The 18,947-nt window shown below is 38.0% G+C and overlaps 1 protein-coding gene across 2 annotated transcripts in view; it reads right to left on the reverse strand.

The window, feature by feature from the left end:
- chchd6a (coiled-coil-helix-coiled-coil-helix domain containing 6a) overlaps window positions 1-18,947 on the reverse strand; it is a 69,660-nt gene that overhangs the window by 29,210 nt on the left and 21,503 nt on the right. For both annotated transcript variants that reach the window (XM_018675316.2, XM_018675317.2), the window contains 2 exons: window positions 16,815-16,898; window positions 7,773-7,843 (listed from right to left, as the gene is read on the reverse strand). In XM_018675316.2, coding sequence (XP_018530832.1) covers window positions 7,773-7,843; window positions 16,815-16,898 — 155 coding nt within the window. The remainder of the gene's footprint in view (window positions 1-7,772; window positions 7,844-16,814; window positions 16,899-18,947) is intronic.

Consider the following 18,947-nt stretch of genomic DNA (forward strand, 5'->3'; position numbering starts at 1 on the left):
ATGCCAATATCTCCTGGAATGCACCTGGACTTTTCTCTTGCCAAGTTTCGCTTGATGGGTCATGTCAAAGCTGGCCCTGTCCTCATCTGACCTGTTCACTCTCTGTTATACACCATTATGTTCTGGCCTGTCCTGATTGTATTTTTTTAAAAACAAAGATATCTTTGATTTTACATAATTACTTCTTAAGTCTTCCTTGCATCATTTTTTTTTAATTATGTAACTTTCACACTTTAATATGGATTACACAAAGTATGCATTATATTCAGTGAACACTAACATCTACTCTCACACAGTGACTTTTAACATATATCACGTTTTCTCTGAATCACTTTGAATCATACAGTAAAAGTAAATAGTGATTGCATCACAATATTCCTTTAAGATCATTAGCTTTCTGCAATATTTTCTCTTTTAAAGGCACTTTACTCTTTGCACATCACATAGCTGTTGACTTCTTACACTACAATCCCGACATAAAACATCCTGCATCACCAACATCACCGTAGAATCAAGGGCAGGATCAGAGCTCTGATTTTTTATAGTGAATTTTCTAGGCATCAAAATCTATTTTGTGATTTAGCCACAAAATAAATGTTAACCAGGACATGTGCACTGCAAACCAGTGTCTGAAGGCTTGGCCAAAGAGGGTTTAATAGAAATTTATTTGGTTTTATTAGGTTTTTTTTTCTCTTGCTAACTACGCTCATTTTCCAGCCCTGTAGCAAGATGGTCAGTTACTGACAAAAAAGGCGGGTGTGGATTCATGATCACCCCATTTTTTCATTCATATGATTTTATATTTGTAAAGTTTCTCATCGGTTTTGTTTCAGTAAAACCAAATGTAGTTATATATAGTTATACATAACAGAATGTCATTTTGATGTTATAGCCCCTAGAAAAGGACAATGTTTTTTTTAAAACAATCCTGGCTTCTGATATTGAGTAGGTTCTATTTTCCTAACTTTCCTTGGATTATTGGAAAATGTATTACTTGGGAAAGTAAGTAAGAAAAAAAAAGTCAGATATTAGTCTGTGACAATTTTTGTAACACATCAGATTCAGGATTAGATAAGTAAACAGAAATAGATCAATGAATGGCCTGTGTTCCCTTTCCATTCAAATCAGGTTGCTTTATAGCTGTTCTCAAAAAAAAAAAAAAACAACAAAAAAATCAGTGGCATGTAATGTACACATCTGATCTTTAACTGTGTTGGCTTTTTTCTTACAGCACAGCAACAGTGGCCAAGTTGTCTGCTTTTTAACTAGGACTCTGGACTTGCCTTGTCAATGTTTCCAACTTTATCGCTGACTGATCTCCATAGGCTGGTATCGTCTGACACGGGCTCTGAGGATCTGACAAAGGCTGACTATTAAGGCTAGTTCAGCTACCACTGTAACCAAGAGCGAGCCTTGTTAAAATGCCTTGGATACTGACCTGAGCAGTTTGATGTGGATATCTGCCTTGTCTGTCTCCATCTCACTCTCATTCTATTACTTTCACCTCTGAAGAGGAGGTTGTCTCCCTCACTCTCTCACATACAAAATGTATACAGGCTAAAAAGACAACTGTTTCTACCCTCACGTCTCTTTCACTCTAGCTAAGTAAGGCCTGTCGAGTTGGCAAATTCCTTTGCTAAGTGGCAAGTTGGTGCAGCAATCACTGCTTCAATGAAGGACAGTTACAGAATGGCGTGCTGTCACAGATCACTGCGTTTTTTGGGCAGCTAACCAGTGGAGGGTGCACTTGTGATAAAGCTGAGGGTCTGTGCAGAAGTATTGAAGAAACTTTAATGCCAGCAGTCTCACCCAGGTATAGTAAATAATCACCAGCTGCCACTGGGGCTTTAGTGTTCATATGTACAAAATCAAAGGAAGACCTATTGGTGCCGACTTTCAGTTATCTCAGGTGCTGCAGATTACCGCTGTGTGCCCAGTCAAGTTTTAGCAAAACTTGACTGGGCAAGTAAGCCTGAAGTCATACTTCCAATCAATTTGTAACCTGACAGAATCCATCCTCCTCCATGGCGCCTTGTGAGGTGGAAGGACTGTAACACTGCACTTTAGTATTATGGGAGTAAAGGGGAGTCTGGGATGGGAGGGTGGTGGATTGGGGGACAGGGTCAATTACAGGTATTAGTTTCATTTACTGTTTTCTTGTACTTTTAAAGGAATTTGACTCTTTTAATTTTCATCTTGAATTTATTTATTTATATTTAATTTATACTCTGCTCTTTATATATTATGTATGTTCATACAAAGTGAGATATCCAACTATTACTGTTGTGTATTACAGGCTCTTTGACCTGCATTTATACTATTGTATATTTGACTTTATAGACTTTATTTCATCCACAGTATTGACTAAATATTTTTTCTTTAATTGATATTTCATTTGATTATTGTACATTTGCATAATTTGTTGTTCATGTGATCACACTGTATTTGTATGTTTGACATTTCAGAGTGCCACAGGTTGGTTTCTCTCTCTTTCTTGTACACACATGGGACAATGACACACTGGCCCTGTGCTCCACAGAATGCTGCCAGCAAAAGCTGCCTTTCTGCTTCAAGGATTAAACTGTGGATTAACACATCACACACACACACACACACACAGGCATGTATACACATTCTTATGCAGACACAGAGTGACATGGACAGTGGAGCCAGTGGGGGTTAGGAGTCACCCACCTCGAATTTTACAGTAGCTTTGTTCTACAGCTCTGCACTGAGAGAAACTTCACTCAAACAGTTTACAGCATAAAACCAGTCTGTCTGAAGTTTCCCACAGATTACTCACTAGCTCTGGCATCTGAAAATATTAGAACTTGTAACTGTCTTTTGTTTTTAAATACACCAATGATTCAAAGTGTCTATCAAAGTCAAGAATTCACACTAATTAAAGCTGAACAATGTGAGCACACTGTATCCATTGTACTGGTATTTATTTTTAATTGTTTTAAGGCAAACAAAGATTTAAAAGTCAGTGTTATTCACTCTAATTAACTGACTCTAAGTATCCTGAAAAATGTAATTCTGGTCCCACTGACCTCTTAGTAACATCCTACATCTGCTATGAGTTAACCATTTTTAATCTCATATATTAAGAAATAAAAATTGTAATTTAACATAGAGATACATGGTACAATCCAAGGTTTCCCCCAGTGTTCTGTAGCTGTCTCTACCCTCTGATACAATAATAAACATGTGGTTAAGCTTATGGAACAGTCTCACTTTGGTTAAGGTCAGGTACAAAGATTTTGGTTTGGATTCAAATAAGTAATCCCTTAAGGTAAGATGATGTTCATCGTCATGGTTGCAATAATATACATGCAGTTAAGGTTGTGGTATGGTCACGGATAAAACAAGATGACTACTGGTTTCGAAAGATAAACAAACAACTGCCAACAGCTGCTTTTGTGTCAAACTCTGTGTGTAGTGGACCCATCCATCAATCCATCCATCCACCTCCTCCTAACACAGATTTTGTTAATACTATGTCACCTAACTTGCTCCTTTGTTCCCGTCACAATGACAACTGCTGCTAAACATCATCTTCATTTTCAGTAAGAAACCAGCAGTCATTAGGGGTGTAATTATACATCAATCTACATCGATACATCGATTCAATCAACAACGATCCAATAGCATTGATCCAAAATGAAAACATCGATCAGACATCACACATATTGTAACGTCCCTTGCAAAGCAAGAGCGGAGATATACTCCCTGAACTACCTACATTGACTCGCTTTCAGCCCTTTTTTTCTGTGGAAAGACCCAAAGACCATCTCCATACCTGGCTCCCAGCCAATTACAGGCAGCTGACATGACAGGCTTCACCGCGTCTAAGCTGGCAACACGGTAATTAGCCCTGAAATAACAGTACTTCAACTTAACAGTCTGAACTGAGTTTCTTCACTAACCCAGCACTAACATAATGTATATTATCACAGTCCGTCACAATATAATCATTTTAAGACACGCTTTTATTTTGAAATTCCTGGTACATCCTCTACGCCTGAGCACACACACCTCCAAACAAAATGCGAGTGGCGCCTCGGTAAGCAGCCATAAAAAAGTCAGGGAAGATATTGTCTCTCCTCTGGTGAATAAATCAGAGGTCTGGAAACATTTTGGAGAAAGGACAGGTCTACTGACAAGTTGTATGCTGTGTGTAATGTCATGCCACTTAGAGAGAAAATACTCAGGTTTACACAATATCCTGCTTTAATATATACAAATAGGAATTTACTGTTCTTTTCATTTTTTTTTTATAGAATGTGAAAAATGTAAAGCTCAATATATCAGAATGTTGCTCTTCATAGTGAACAGAAAGTCTACTTTTATTAAAAGAGAAGAATGTTTTTCATTTAAATGTCTGGTTGTGCTCAGAAATAAATGATATGATATTTTAGTTGCTGTTTGTGATTTGATATGAATTGTTAGAGTATTAAATCAGCAAATGACATTGTCTCATATTGATTGCTGGCTCCTGAATTGAATCAAAATCATATCGTAGCAGAGTTTGTGATATCGGCAAACATTGAATCGTTGTTATTGTGATGAAACTTGTGATTTACACCCCTAGTAGTCATTAGCTATGGTATGACCATACCACATCCTTAACCGTGTGCTTATTACTGTAACCATGACGATGACAGTCCTCTAACCTCAAGAAAGTACTCATTTGACACTTAACGATCTCCTAAACCTAATCAAACTGTGACTTCACGACCTTAACCATGTGTATATTATTGTTACCATGACAACGAAGGTCCAGCACACCTGCTGTTGCATGTTGTTTCCAAGTCAAATAGGAGGAGAAATCACACGTCAATGTAACTAACATCAAGTATAAATTGGCCTCTAAAGCAAGTGAGGACAATTACAGTTTGGGTTCACCTCCCTATTGAACAACAAATTACATATTATTTTACATTTGAAAGATACCAATCACATTCTTACAGTAAAGTCTTATAACAGACACTATTATTTAATTGTGTAGGATTTTTCTCACAGCACAGGTGTTTCTAACACTGACAAAGGCTCCATCCATTGAAGAGAACAACATTGTAGCTACTGAAGTGTACAGGTCCACATCAAATATACCCTGTTTATTTTGTATGTTTAAACACCATATATACAGACACAGTCTTTTCCTCACACTTTAATCCACTCATAGTAACACTACTGGATTCCCTGGAGGTTAGGGTTAGACGAGATTACAGAATGAGAGAGTCTAATCCACTCTCTAAAGCCTGTAAAAGCATATAATTGACCATAAAGGTAGTGCCAAACAGGAAGACTGTATCATTTTATCTTCTCTGATAAAACACTCATGGATTTAGAATACCCTTCTTCCCCTCCACACACACACATGACATTCCAATGAGTGGAGGATTAGAGGTATTACTGTACAGTATTCCCCAGAGGTAAGATCACCTGGTCTTCAGCATCAGCACAAATCAAAAACATGCCTTGCTTAACACCTGACAGTAATGGAGGTCTCATATTCCTAAGCTGCTGATAGCAGGGTACAGTCACTCCAAATTATTATGGAAAGGATGTATTATCTGCAATACTGACACACAATGAGTAGTCTATGCATGTGTGAGTATGGGGGCAAGCCCAAAGCTTCTTGTTATCATCAAGCTTAAGAATGAAGCACAGGGCTTAGGTGTGTGAGTGCAGTCAGCAGGTAATCCTCTATTCTATTGAAAACAGATACCTTTTTGTTTTCAATTTATTTCATTGTCTTTTTCAATCACTCAATTTATCTAAGCTCCTGAATGATGCTGAATTTCCTATACTTATTTATACTGTAGGTAAAAATGTAATTATATATTTTTTTTAAATAATTCTTATTTTTAATTTTTATTTTTGTGCTTTTGGCCATCATTTCAGTTGGTTATAAAAATACTACATTTAGTAATTGCTGAGATCTGGTAACATGTGGACACCGCTACAAAGAGGTACAATAAGCCAAGACACACAAACTGTCAGATGATAAGATGAGTTATTAACAAGCCAACAGTTTAGGCAGATTATTTTAAACACTTTATTTATATACTCTATTTGGTAGTGAGACAAATGAAGGAGTATCTTGTGGTCCTCTTTATAAGGCATATCAGTGCAGCATAAGCAGTAATACGAGCACTGTATCACACTGTTGAAGATCTCGATTTATCAGTTTAAGTTCCAACCGTCACCTATGATTATAAGCTTGGAGTGGCAGTTGGTTCTGTGAATACAAGTGGCCAAAATTTGTTTATTTCAAAGGGTGGCTTTGCTCACCCTTACATCATCTCTACACAGAAGGCGTAGTGTGAGCAGCATGTTGCCAGGGCAGCAGCAGCAGCTCTGATGTTCTGAGTGTGTCTACACAGGAAGTGTAGAAAGAGAGGGTGTGGCTCAAATGCGAGCTGTTACGCAGCCCATGTAGACAAATGAGTCAAGTAATGTATATCTGCACAGTCACAAATGGAGGAGACAGATGACTGAAAAATGCAGCTGAAGCACTTTCTTCCAAGACACACCCTCATAGATGGGGTAAGGAGACATCCGCAAGGAGTTAAGAGTTTAAGCCCTGCTCCCTAAACTGACATGTACGAGCCGGTATGAGCTGACTGAGCGGACCACTCATGGATTTTACAGTCTGTGTCGCCACAATGTGTGGTTACATTTCTAGAGAGGTGCACACAAAGCCACAGCATAGGGTCCTCCACTACACAGTATTTACACTATACCTACAGCATCAATTTGAAGTAAAAGTATAAATCGAGAAAAAGCATTCACTGGGGGTCATGTCTGTGTCCACCTGGAAAATGTAAGTCAAATATTAATTTGTTAAAGACTGGATACTAGTTCTGTGAAGCTGAGGGGAACAGCAAAGCCAGGTGATAATTCTCTGTGGGCAAAACATTACACATACAGTAGTCATTTGATCTATGGTTAATATTAAAATACAGATTAGACAAGATTTAAAGGATTTCTGGGCATGTTTAACTGGACAGAAGCCCCGGGGCAGACCCAGAACACACTGGAAGACCTTAACTTAAGACTTTGGGAACATTTTCAACAGACTGCTTAGGTAATGTATTAAGCATTTGCCTAAAGTTTTGCATCCAAATAAGTTTGAAGCAATGTTGAAACAAAATCTAAGTTGTGGCTAAACAGAATTTTAATTTGGAAGTGAAACACTGATAATCCTCACTAAGGCCACAAGTTAAAATCTGCCTTCAAGGATAAGGATACGCTGAAGGACATACATAAACAAGTGCATTTTGTCCTCACCCGCATCTTTCAGCTAGCTGTACTGATGACTCTTTTGAAAGCCCTGTTACTGGTGAGACAGCAGCATTTAACAGCAAGTCAAGGCCTGGTGTCTAATGTGAATTACAGCTGTGTGTTTTACAGACTGCAGTGGCAATAATTAGCTACCTTTTCCCTCGCCATGGCTCATTACAAGTCCACAGTGAGAAGTGAGGATAGGGAAATAGGGTATTGTTAAATTCAGCTTAATTAAAGCAGCCAATTAAAACACTTATCACATTAGTCAGGTTTGCTCTGGAGAATGTATGCGTTTAACTGGTTAAAAAATGAGGAAAAGAGCAGATCACAATCGCTGCTTATTATTCTGCTGTGTATGCCCATGTACATGTGTGAGTTGGTGGGTGCGTGTCAGAGGCTCCAGGGAATTATATCTCCTCACTTTTGGAACTGCAAATTAGGTTGTGAATGTGTATGTGTGTGAATGCGTGCCTCACCTCACATTTGCTTCAGTCTTGGAGGCACCTTGGTGGAATTGCTCCTTGATCTGTTCGTATCTTTCCCAATTCTAGATGTGCAGGAGGACAACACAGGAAGACAAACAGAAAGCATTAATTGAGTACTTTTGGAGATTTTTTGGGGTTTTTAATGTGTGCATTAGTGTTTCTCTAGTAGTTATTCAGAGTTTTGCATGGTTATTTCATAATCAGAATCAGATTTTTAAAAGCAGCTTCTTGCCATGCATCTTTTTGTCCATTCTTGTGCCTATAACACAATATCTGAGAAGCAACAGTTGTTGTCTAAAAGGCTATACTAACCACATGCTGGCAACAGCTTCATAGTTTGCAGGAGTAGAATCAACCAAACTCTGGGCAAAAAAGTGAAGCGTATTTCCCAAAATGCCAAGAACTATTCCTTTAACTTCCTAATAAACTGACATTTAATTCATATTCTAAACAGCGCATCTTCAATGATAACCTCACTAACCTTTAAATATGGATTAGCACTGCTCTGTCTCTCCTATCAAATCAAATAGCCTTATTTCCTTAACTCATATTTCATTAGTTTACTCTTCAGAATGTCTCCACATTTGAGCAAATCATTTCTTTCCTGTATTGGATTCTCTCATCACTGTCTTTCCCTTCTTTTCTGCCTTGTCTTTCTCTTTTCTATTTTGTGCTATCCAGACTTTGTAAACTCCTTTGTGAGTTAGAACTCAAAATTTCACTTCTAGTTTTTTCTTTGTTTTTTTTTCTTTACCACAAACCCCAATTCACCAACACTCTCTTGACATGAAATTTCCAGTATGATGGAAAAGTTGTTGAGTTATATTTTCATCCTGAGGATTTTTTTATTTTATTTAGCAATTCTTCTAGGGAACTAAAGCTCAGCAATAATGAGTTGCATTACTCATACATTTTTTAAGAAAACGTGATTTCTGAATTTCCAGCTTGCCCGGTGAGCACCAACCCCAAGCAAGCAGGCAGTGGTATTATGATAAAACAAGCAGCTAATCCCCAACAACTGCAGTCTCTCCTCTGCTGATCCTCCTAGCTTAGGCCCTCCAGCACCCAGTATCCCCCCCCAAATATTTAACCAGCAAACTGTACCAGCTGGGGAGGGAAGGGTGACGGGGGGAAAAAAGTGAAAAAGCTGGAAGGGAAGTAAGAGAAGAATAAAGAAGGAGAAGCAGCAGAAGGCATGAAGGTAAGCAAGAGGAGAATATAGACAGGGGAGAGAAAAGAAGGACTGAGTAAGGTTTCTGAACTGGGATTTTTTGGGAGGTAAAATCATTTGCCCCTGACTACTCAAGTGCAAAAGTAGTCCTGCCTTAAAAACAAAAACAAAAAACAGATGTACACTGTATTGCTCAGACAGTGGCTGTCGTTTGTGTATAACACAACACAAAGGTATGTTTGGCTTCTGATAGCTGGTGGTGTTCCTCTCAGGGGCTCCGCAATGACTTCTGAATGAGTGAACATAACAGGCAGGTGTCTGGCCTCAGTGACAGTCCATGCCAAGACTTCAGTTAGCTTGCCAAGAAACAAACAAAACAGTATCTCATGACCCAATCAACCTACAACCAAAATATATTTTAAATATAAATGTTTTAAATTGTGCTGTTAATAATAAAAATGTGATGGCCAAAGTGAATTAATTTACACCAACACAACTTTACGTCAGATCATTCAGTCCTAACGCTTTAAGTAAATATGACGGAACATTTCCAATCACAGGCTGCAGATTTATCAACATATCTGTCTTGCTGCATCCATTGCATTTTAAGCATTACTGTGTTACTTCTGCACATTCGCTCCAAGAACTTGCTGTTGTTGACAAAATCACCCATGTGGCAGCAGATGAACATCACAACTCAGCCACAACAACACACACGTTGCTGGGCATCATAATCCCACACAGACTCTTTAAACTGTGCCTTAGTGTACCCTCATTAGTGGTTTTTCAGTATTGAAAAAAAAAGTTACGCCCATATGATATTAGACAGTCTGGGCCCAGATGCTATATGATATAATAAGATGTTTTATGAAGCTTATTCATTGTGAAACTAGGTGCATGTACAGCACAATACAGTACAGTACAGTATAATGAACAATGAACATATCCTTAATCACGGTGTTCACATGTCAATATGTCTGCTTGCTTGACCATTCTTTACATTCATTAGAAAAAGCAAAGAAATCATAATAATTCCACAGCAGCTATTATTACAAATAACACTTGCCCCATCAACCAGCACCCCATCGATAATTCGTACCTACCACCAACACAACTCCAACTCCAATCCAATGTAAATAGAAAAAAAAGCATAGTATTAAGCATAATTAATCAAAATTACATTTATTTTCCTGCCTTTGGTGGGCATTTTTCAGATCACACTATCAGTAAAACTGACTAGAGAACAATGGTTTATTTAGATTCCATCTCTACTTGCTCTTACACATTCTTTATACAGTATCAAGCCTCAGGTGGATTTATGAACAGCTTTCCAAAAACACAAAAGAGTGATAAATCATTGAGACTGGCTGACAATGAACAAGAGGAGGAAATGTTGCTTGCTCAGAACATATCATAAGTCCTCTGATTTCATGGAGGTTGGACACATTTAACTGCTGTTACAGGACTACTAGCATCAGTGTTGCCTGTGTTATTTTTCTTGGCTATGCCTTTGATACGTTGGATTACCAACCACTCCAGGGTCAGTTCCGGTAAGGAATATTTCTTATATCGAAAAAGTGAAAAGTGCCATCAAAGTCAACTTCACTTAAAGATGAATGATCCTTTTATGTTACTGATAGGCACAAATTAAGTGTGGCAGCATTTGTTGTCATGGTGACACCAGTGAATTAAGAGGTGTTTGCAGGATTTCTGATCCAGCTGTCATCTGCAGAGGATATTATTTTTTACACTGGCACTGAACTTAAACCAAACTCTTCTTCCTGCTGTTCCAACATATTTCCTCCTCTCCTTTTCTTCTATTTTTCAACTTATGCCTCCTAAAGAACAAAATGTTAGCCACTACAGATTACAGAATACACTGGTTTGCTTCAAATAGTTCTGAAATTTTGCTAAGTCATAAAACCTCAGTTAAGAATAAAATTCAAATATATTAGGAAAAATATTGGTAGCTTGGTATCACCTTCCTCAGTATTGCACACTCCTAACCCATATCTGCACTTATACAATGGGCTAGTTATCATTCAATAGGGCTGAATCAAATTGCAGGAACTGCAATTTTCATTGTAACTTACATAATTAATTGTCCTAACAGGCTGTATAAAGTTAAAGTTTTAGTCTGCAACTACAAAAACAAGCTATTAAAAAACAGTAGCTGGCAAATTCATTTAGCTATAGTTAATTTATGTTGTAGGCTGGAAAAAGAATAACAAGAACAAATCATGGCTGTTACCTAGGTGATATGGTTAGTTTGTCTTTTTGAAAATAAACTTTCTAGGTGATCATCTCACAATGATTTTTGAAAGTTAGCCAGCATGTAACTCAGTTGTTGCCAGGTGTAAATGAGAGATAGTATAAAGCTGTCAGATAACACTTAAAAGGTGTCATTAACACCACAACTGGCTGAATTTATAACTAATTGTGATACTAACTTACCTCCTCATGCTGCACAGATCTCATCAATAATGGCTTACAAAGAGTGAGCAGATAAAGGTTGATGTATCTTCCTCAAGTCAAAATCTACAACATTCAACACAACATGTCTCAACTGACTGACAGCATTTGGTGCCGCTAAACTTGAATCATTCATTTGTCAGAGCTTTGACTACAACTATTATGCCACCTACAGCTTCTTAATTGCCACTTCCATCTCACCTACATTCTCATTATGTTCTCTACACTATAGACCCTCTTTTCTCTCTTAGTGCCTGAGCCCTTTTTGTCAACTTTCCTGCTATATCTCTTCAGCCAGAATAGGTGCTCCAAACGTCACAGTTGCTCTGAGGTTTCTCTCTGTATTTCCCCATGCTTTCCATCTGAATTCTCAGGCAATGATGATTGTGGCATGTTGTTAATATTTTTGAGAGAATGGATAAATTGCTGACCCAGGGTTAGAGATAAAAGCTGAGAGAAAACTAGTAAAAAAAGAATAATGATGTAAATGTCTATGACCATTGTTCAGTATTTCCAATGATGGCCATCAAAACTTGCAAAATATTAACAGAATTGGACAGAGCCAAGAAAAACTCAGCCAATGTGTAGTGTCAACGAGCTTGTTAGCTGTAAAAAGGTGGCAACAGCTGTACTTTACAGTCCTCAGCCATCAATAGCAACAGATTTCTGCTTTCGTGCTGTTTATGATTGCAGCCATTCTCCCCAGCTGTCAACACATGTTGACAACTACCCCTACTACTATGGAATATATTTCTTAAATTTAGTGCTTAGTGATTACTGAGGTTGATTACAAGCTTGAAAGTAATTTGGTAGATCTATTTTTATTTCCATTGCTGCTGGTTAATTAAAACAATGCAATTGTGATAAAGGTAATACTGAACTGGAAAACCAAACTTGCAAGTTAAGATCAGGATCTAGAACCTCTCACACAAGCTACAACTGGTCAGAGTAGAGCACTGATGTGTGCCATGACATAATTACACAGCAGTGGATGATGAGGAAACACAGTGACACCTGCCAAAAGAGGGAAAAGGCGCAATTTTTGCAGTCATCACAAACATTACTCTACAGGTGGGTGGCAAAAAAAACTCACACACGTACATACACACAGGCTGTTCTTTGATCCAACTGTAAATGGAGCAGTCTTTTAACCCACACACACTCCAACTTCTACTAACATCTTGGTCTGACCTGACAGTTGGAAAAAGAATTCACCATACAACACAAAATAATTTTCTACAGTGTCACACTACTGACCCTGGGCTCTGTGTGGGCTTGTGTGTGTGAGTGTATGTTGTATCTGTGAGCTTTGAAAGACATGTCGTTTTTTTATATTATATGTCCTATACGCTTAAATGTACTCTCATCTACTTGAGCCAGGTTCTCCTGTGTGTATCTTATACTCTTCTCCTGTACTGTAGTCTTTTGTGCTAAAGCCATTAAGGGTCACAGAAGTCACTAATGGAACACCTATTCCGCTAGACCTTCTGACTAACAACTCTGTTCAAATTAGCTGGGACCCAAAAGCACACGTAGATGACAGACATATGCATGTTCATATCTACACTTTCACCCTATCACATCACATTTTGCTGATTTTAGCTTGTTTAGACATTTGAGAGTCAAGATAGGCCACACAGCATCTTAGACAGTAGATTATTTAAGGTTAAACTGATATTTAATTGCATGGTCTGCTCTCTTTAGAGAAAACAGAGTACAGGCTATATGCATAGCAAGTATATTACACCTACAAACCTAAATTTAACAATGTGACATTTTGTGAAATGTGCCGATTTGCTTTCTTGCCAAGACTTAGATTTCTAAAAAATGATACTGCACTCATATCTGTCAATTATCTGTTAAATATGAAGCTCCAATCAGCTTAACAAAGATTAGAAACAGGGGGTAAAATATGGTCCCTGGGCCAGGGACAGTGACTTCTTGGAATCTGAAATCAGCCTGATTTACAACAAAAAACAGAACCACTGACTTTGAATTTTAAAGGTTATAGGACATGTAAAAAACATATAAAAACACACAGTGTAGCATTTTGATATCATTTATGCCTACAGCTTTAGAAGCTCTGTGTCAAAATTAATTTTCATATTTTTCTTCCCTCATCTCGACACTGCATACTTAAATTAAATGTTACTGGTTAGATGTTGTGGAGTGTTTACCACTGTTGAGGAATGTACACAAGCACTTCTTTTTTGCTCAGGCAAAAATAATGAGGTGACTGGAATGTTAGGCACAACTCTGCAATGTTTAGAAACATTAACTTATTATAAAACTCATATCTTCATCTCCAGATGGGTGCAGCCTCAGTGGAAATATTGCTAACAAGCTAAACTAATAAGCTGATTCGAAGCCCTTGCTGCAGCATATTGAGCAGATAGCTGTTCACAGGATGAAAGCGTTAAACTTTGACTCGGTCTACACAGGCCCAGAGCGTAGGCATTTCCATAAGAAAGTGCAACACAGCAGAAAAGTGGACTTTTTAATACAGTTTTTAAACAAAACCTCAGGTTCTGATCAGAAGGCCAACCTGGCTCCATTGTGTCAGGAACACACATACAGTATGTTGTCAATATGTGTGTATGAGTTAATATATACGTACATATGTATGTGTGTGCATACGTCTGTGTGTATACAGTATGTGTATGTATGTGCGTGAGTGCAAGTCATCTTAAATAAGTCCTCTGCCTCTTCTCTGTTTGGCCAGGAATAAATGTACTGCCGTTGGCATTATTTGGAATAAAGCTGTGTGTGTGTGTGTGTGTGTGTGTGTGTGTGTGTGTGTGTGTGTGTGTGTCTGTGTTTAGTGTGCAGATATTTCTGGTGCACTTCATGGAGGCCACTGCTGACAGCGTGTCAAGCAACCTGTCAGACTTGGAGGAGGATTATTATCTCCTTCTGTACGCTCTAATTCCACCAGCTTCAAACTATACTCTACTATGACAGGAGTGTGTGTGACAGAGTAAGAGAGAGAGACAGACAGTAGGGGGAGAGAGAGAAAGAAGACAAAGTACTCTACTACTTATTGTTATAGTGTATATATCTTATAACATTTAGAGCAACTTTTGAACTGATGAGAATTGAGTATTTCCGTATAATTTTTTCACCAAAGAAAACAAACAAAAACAGTTTTTTCCAAAGAGGTCTGGTTAAAATGATTTCTTTCCTGAGTGTTTTGTCTGTCAGTTCGAAAATATTAGACTGCAACAGAAATTACATTTTTTTCTTTTAATTTCCCAGTGCATATTGTTAAAGGTCTAGTGTCAGGCCACTTCGCTACATCCCAGCCCTGGACATATGTTAATGCAAAGGGTAAGATAACATTAACATAAGCCTAGCTTAGTAAGCCTAGCTTGTTCAGTTCAGCTGAGCAGTTTGAGAAAACTAAACCTCAAGCATTCAGAACATTTTGAGCAGTCAAACAGACTAAAACCACAGCATTATGTGGCGTCTGGTGCAGTCAGCAAACACACTGGGCTCTGCAGATGGATACATAAATTCACACATTCACATATACAATACACATGCACCTGAATATACAGTATGAATACAAAACACATCTCCTTCTCTGTCAGTCTCTCTGTTGCACACACATACCCACACCACAAACACACCCACATAGAGGTCTGTCTACAAACATCCTAAGCTCAACAGCAAATACAGCTTGTGCCACCCGTATGCCAGCCTGCCAGTCTTCCAGTCCTTCTACAAACCCAACCTGTTACTAATGAGACTAACACAAATATCCAGGCAGCTGACACCAAGACCTGTGAATGTGTGTGTGTATGTGTGTTTAAAATGTGTGTAGAGACTATTTACTGAGGTAATAAATGTTTATTTAGGCTGACTGTGTGGTAATTAGAATACAGATTTTGTGCTATTGTGATATAAGCCTGTGTGTGTTTGTCCGTCTGTTATTTAAACTAGACATCCACGATCATGAAAGAAAGAAAGAAAGAAAGAAAGAAAGAAAGAAAGAAAGAAAGACATTTCCTTCCTTCTTGTCATCGGCAGAGGCTAGCAGGACAGGATTGGACATGCCTAGTTTCAAAAAGCTCAAACTTCAGATTTAACCAAACAGAAAAAAGCCTATTGCTCGAATCAGTGCCTCTATCCGCTTATCGTAGCTTACAGCAGACACTAAACATAACCTCTACTCACATGCATGTAAGCATACAGAAACACAAGTTTTTTGAACAAGTGGGCCAACCATCAAAGATTTATTCCAAACTTGGTTAGAGATTTTCTGGCTCTTACTTTTTTATAGCAATCAGAAATAAACAAATGACTGACTAAATGTAATAGCAAAATAAAGATAGAAAAGGCTGAGTGACTGATAACGTATGAAGTCTACTCTCTGTTACAAGCTTTTTACAAGGTCACACGGTTGCCCTGTGTGACTCCATCTGCTCCCACCACTCCCTCTGCTCCCACTCAAGCAGGACAGGCTTGTATTAGGCATGGTAAACAGAACATAATACTTAGATTTTTCACATAATGTCCTGTAAAGGTCTTCTCCATCTGAGAACAGGAGGAGTGCTTCCCGGAGAGAGTCTGTGTAAAGGTCCTTTTTGTGTGGTGCCTGGTGAGGCTTAGACCTAACTTGAGACTAACAGCTTCCACACCTTTTCTGCCTGGTAAATGTCAGACAGATAGATGAAATGGGCTTGTACAGGCTCCCTGGAGATGCTCAGGCTGGCTAAAATCCTTGTTGCCTTTTGAATCACATTTACAGACACACCTTATGCAGTGCTTTGTCCACAGATTTTTGTGTTTGTTGTACTTACTATCTTATTCTGTAGCAGCTAGTTTCATTTTACTTGTTTGTATATTGAAATACATAAACTGCCTTATTTCACATAATGGCATTCCTTAAAGTTATGCACAGTACGCACTGCATTGGCACTGTGTACACTCAAGTGTATTATTCCTGTAATAAAAAAGGGTACTACTACTGGTATTTTTGGGTATCAGAGGTGTGTTTCTGAGCAGGTGTGTTAGACCAGACTCAGATTACACATAATGAGTAACAACACAGACCATCTATATCCATTCACTTTCTGTCACTGTGCTGTAGCTAACTGAAGATGCACAAATCATGTAGAGAATTATTGTGTGTGTATCTGTGTGTGATTGGAAATTTGGAGGTGTCTCTGTGCCTGCATTTTTGTGATAGCACATTAATGTGTGTGTCTGTTAAGGGTTTTGTTTTGTTTTTTTTACATATACAGTATGCGTGACACAAAGCTAAGGCAGCGCAAGTCTGAAGACATTGTGTGCATGTGTGTATGCATCTGTAGTTTTGTCTTCAGTGGTCTGTGAAAGGTTATAATTAAGTCTTTCCAAGTGTATGTGTGTTTGTGTAAATGTTGTACCCTCTTCTCCAGTTGTGCCAGCTGCTCCTTGTAGAAGGCATCCAGCGCTTTCAGCTGTGAATCTTTCTTCTGTAGCTGCTGAGCCTACAAGAGGAGATACACACACACACACACACACACACAATGTAAGTTAGGAGGCTGTTGTGTATATATTGTTGTGGTTTCTCACTACACAGTAGGAGACTGTTGCAGTCTACAGCAGTAGTCCTGTTTTTTTGTTCTTTTTTCAGTCACAAGTAGGAAAGTAGGAAAAATGAATGGTTGCAAAGTGAAAGGGCTGCTGGTTTCTGAAGTATTTAAAAATTCTCATTAAACAAAATCCTCAGTGTTATTTAATATATAAAAATAATCAATCTATAGGTTTATGTTACAATGTTGATATGTTATGACCTGTTTTTGTCATTTCAGATTCATCTTTGAGAATTTTTTATCCATCAGTGTGGCAGACAGCTCAAAATACTAAAAACAAATCCATGAGTCTTGGCCTTAGAATGGCATAAAATTGTATTTATTTAACCTGCAGTTTGTGTTTTCCTATCATAATCTTTACCTTTTGCAACAGACCTTGAAGTTTAATGACTGGATTTCTCTTCCTCAAAGTGTTTAAGTACACAGGATTCCACCTTTTTTAATCAAAGAGATATTTCTTAGCACAGTTATTCAGCTTTTGCTCAAGACATTTAACTGAGAGATTCTCAAGTCATTCAAGCAGCAGAATTACTCCAACTGTGACTAAATGGCACCTTTACCTTCAGAACCAGAACCAGGGGCCCCCAAAAGAATGAGGGCAATCAAGTATTTGATTAATATCATATATAATGAGCTTGTTAATAAACGTTTTATGATTACTTTGACTTCTAACATGACATACAATAGGAAACACTTTGATACACACCACTGGCAAATGCATGCAGTGCAGAATGACTTGATTAAATCAAATGCAACAGATTTAGGCCAATGTTCATCAAGATCAAAGATTTTTAAAGACCAGAAGATACCTTCACATTCATATTCTCTCTCTACCATGTACTGTCTAGTGGGAAGGCCTACTGTGTAAAAAGAAAATAAAATCTAAAATTCTACAAACAGCAAGCCACAACCATCAAATTACACCTCTTTGAAAATCTTCCCTTTTCACCTGCCTCCGTCTATTCACCAACCCATTTATCCATCTAGCGATCCATCCATTGTGCCTGTTTTTGTGCCGGCACAGAAAATCAGGCCAGGCCTCAACTCACTGCAGATCATATGTTATTTTCCAAGAATTTATAAAGCACTGAAGATGACAAACATACTCATATGTTCACAAAACCATGCCCATTCTCAAACAGGCTCATGAATGCACATGCAAACACATGCCATGCTGAAATGAATGACAGGAGAAAATAAAAACATGTGAGGGAGCTACACTGGAGAGAGAAATGAAGAAGAAAACGAGCAAAACAAACAGCAGAGACTTAAAGAGACAAAATGGGATCAGAGAGCGATGCAAGATAAAAACTGAAAAATTAAATTTCCATGTTAGCTATAATTAATCAGCTTTCTTTTAGTTCACATTTAATTTAATAACTTAATTTAATTAAGTCATCAATTCTTTGTTAAATATATTCAGCTAGTGTGAGACATGCACAATGGTTAAAAAATATGGTGTATCTGAAAATATGGTGTATGGCACAGTGCAGAGAAAACAGTAAGAAGCTTGAAGAGTGTGTGTGGAGTCTGTGAGTGGTCCCTACATAACAAAGCTTCTTGGACCAAAGATGTGCGGAATGTGCTTGTGTCCTTGGTGTACAGTTTGATTCACAGGTGAACAATGCTGCATCACTCAGAGATGTTTTGCAACCTTCTGTAATTTGAAAATTCAGAACATTTCAGTGATTCATAAGTACTAGATCAATATGCAAAGGGTAGATAAACAGACAGATAAACAGAATAAGGGAAAGATATATGAATTAAGAAGGAGTGATGGGGTAGAGAATGTGTAAACAAGTTGGAAGAAGAGATGAAAATATTTGGATGGAGGGACTGAAAGAAACTTAGAACCTGGAGAGATGAAAAGAAGACAGATAATAAAAAGGAGGGGAGAAGGGAGGGGTTCAATGTGCTTTCTATTCAATCAAATCACAGAGGATT

The sequence above is a fragment of the Lates calcarifer genome, linkage group LG6, assembly GCF_001640805.2.
Source record: "Lates calcarifer isolate ASB-BC8 linkage group LG6, TLL_Latcal_v3, whole genome shotgun sequence".
NCBI classification, from domain to species: domain Eukaryota; kingdom Metazoa; phylum Chordata; class Actinopteri; family Centropomidae; genus Lates; species Lates calcarifer.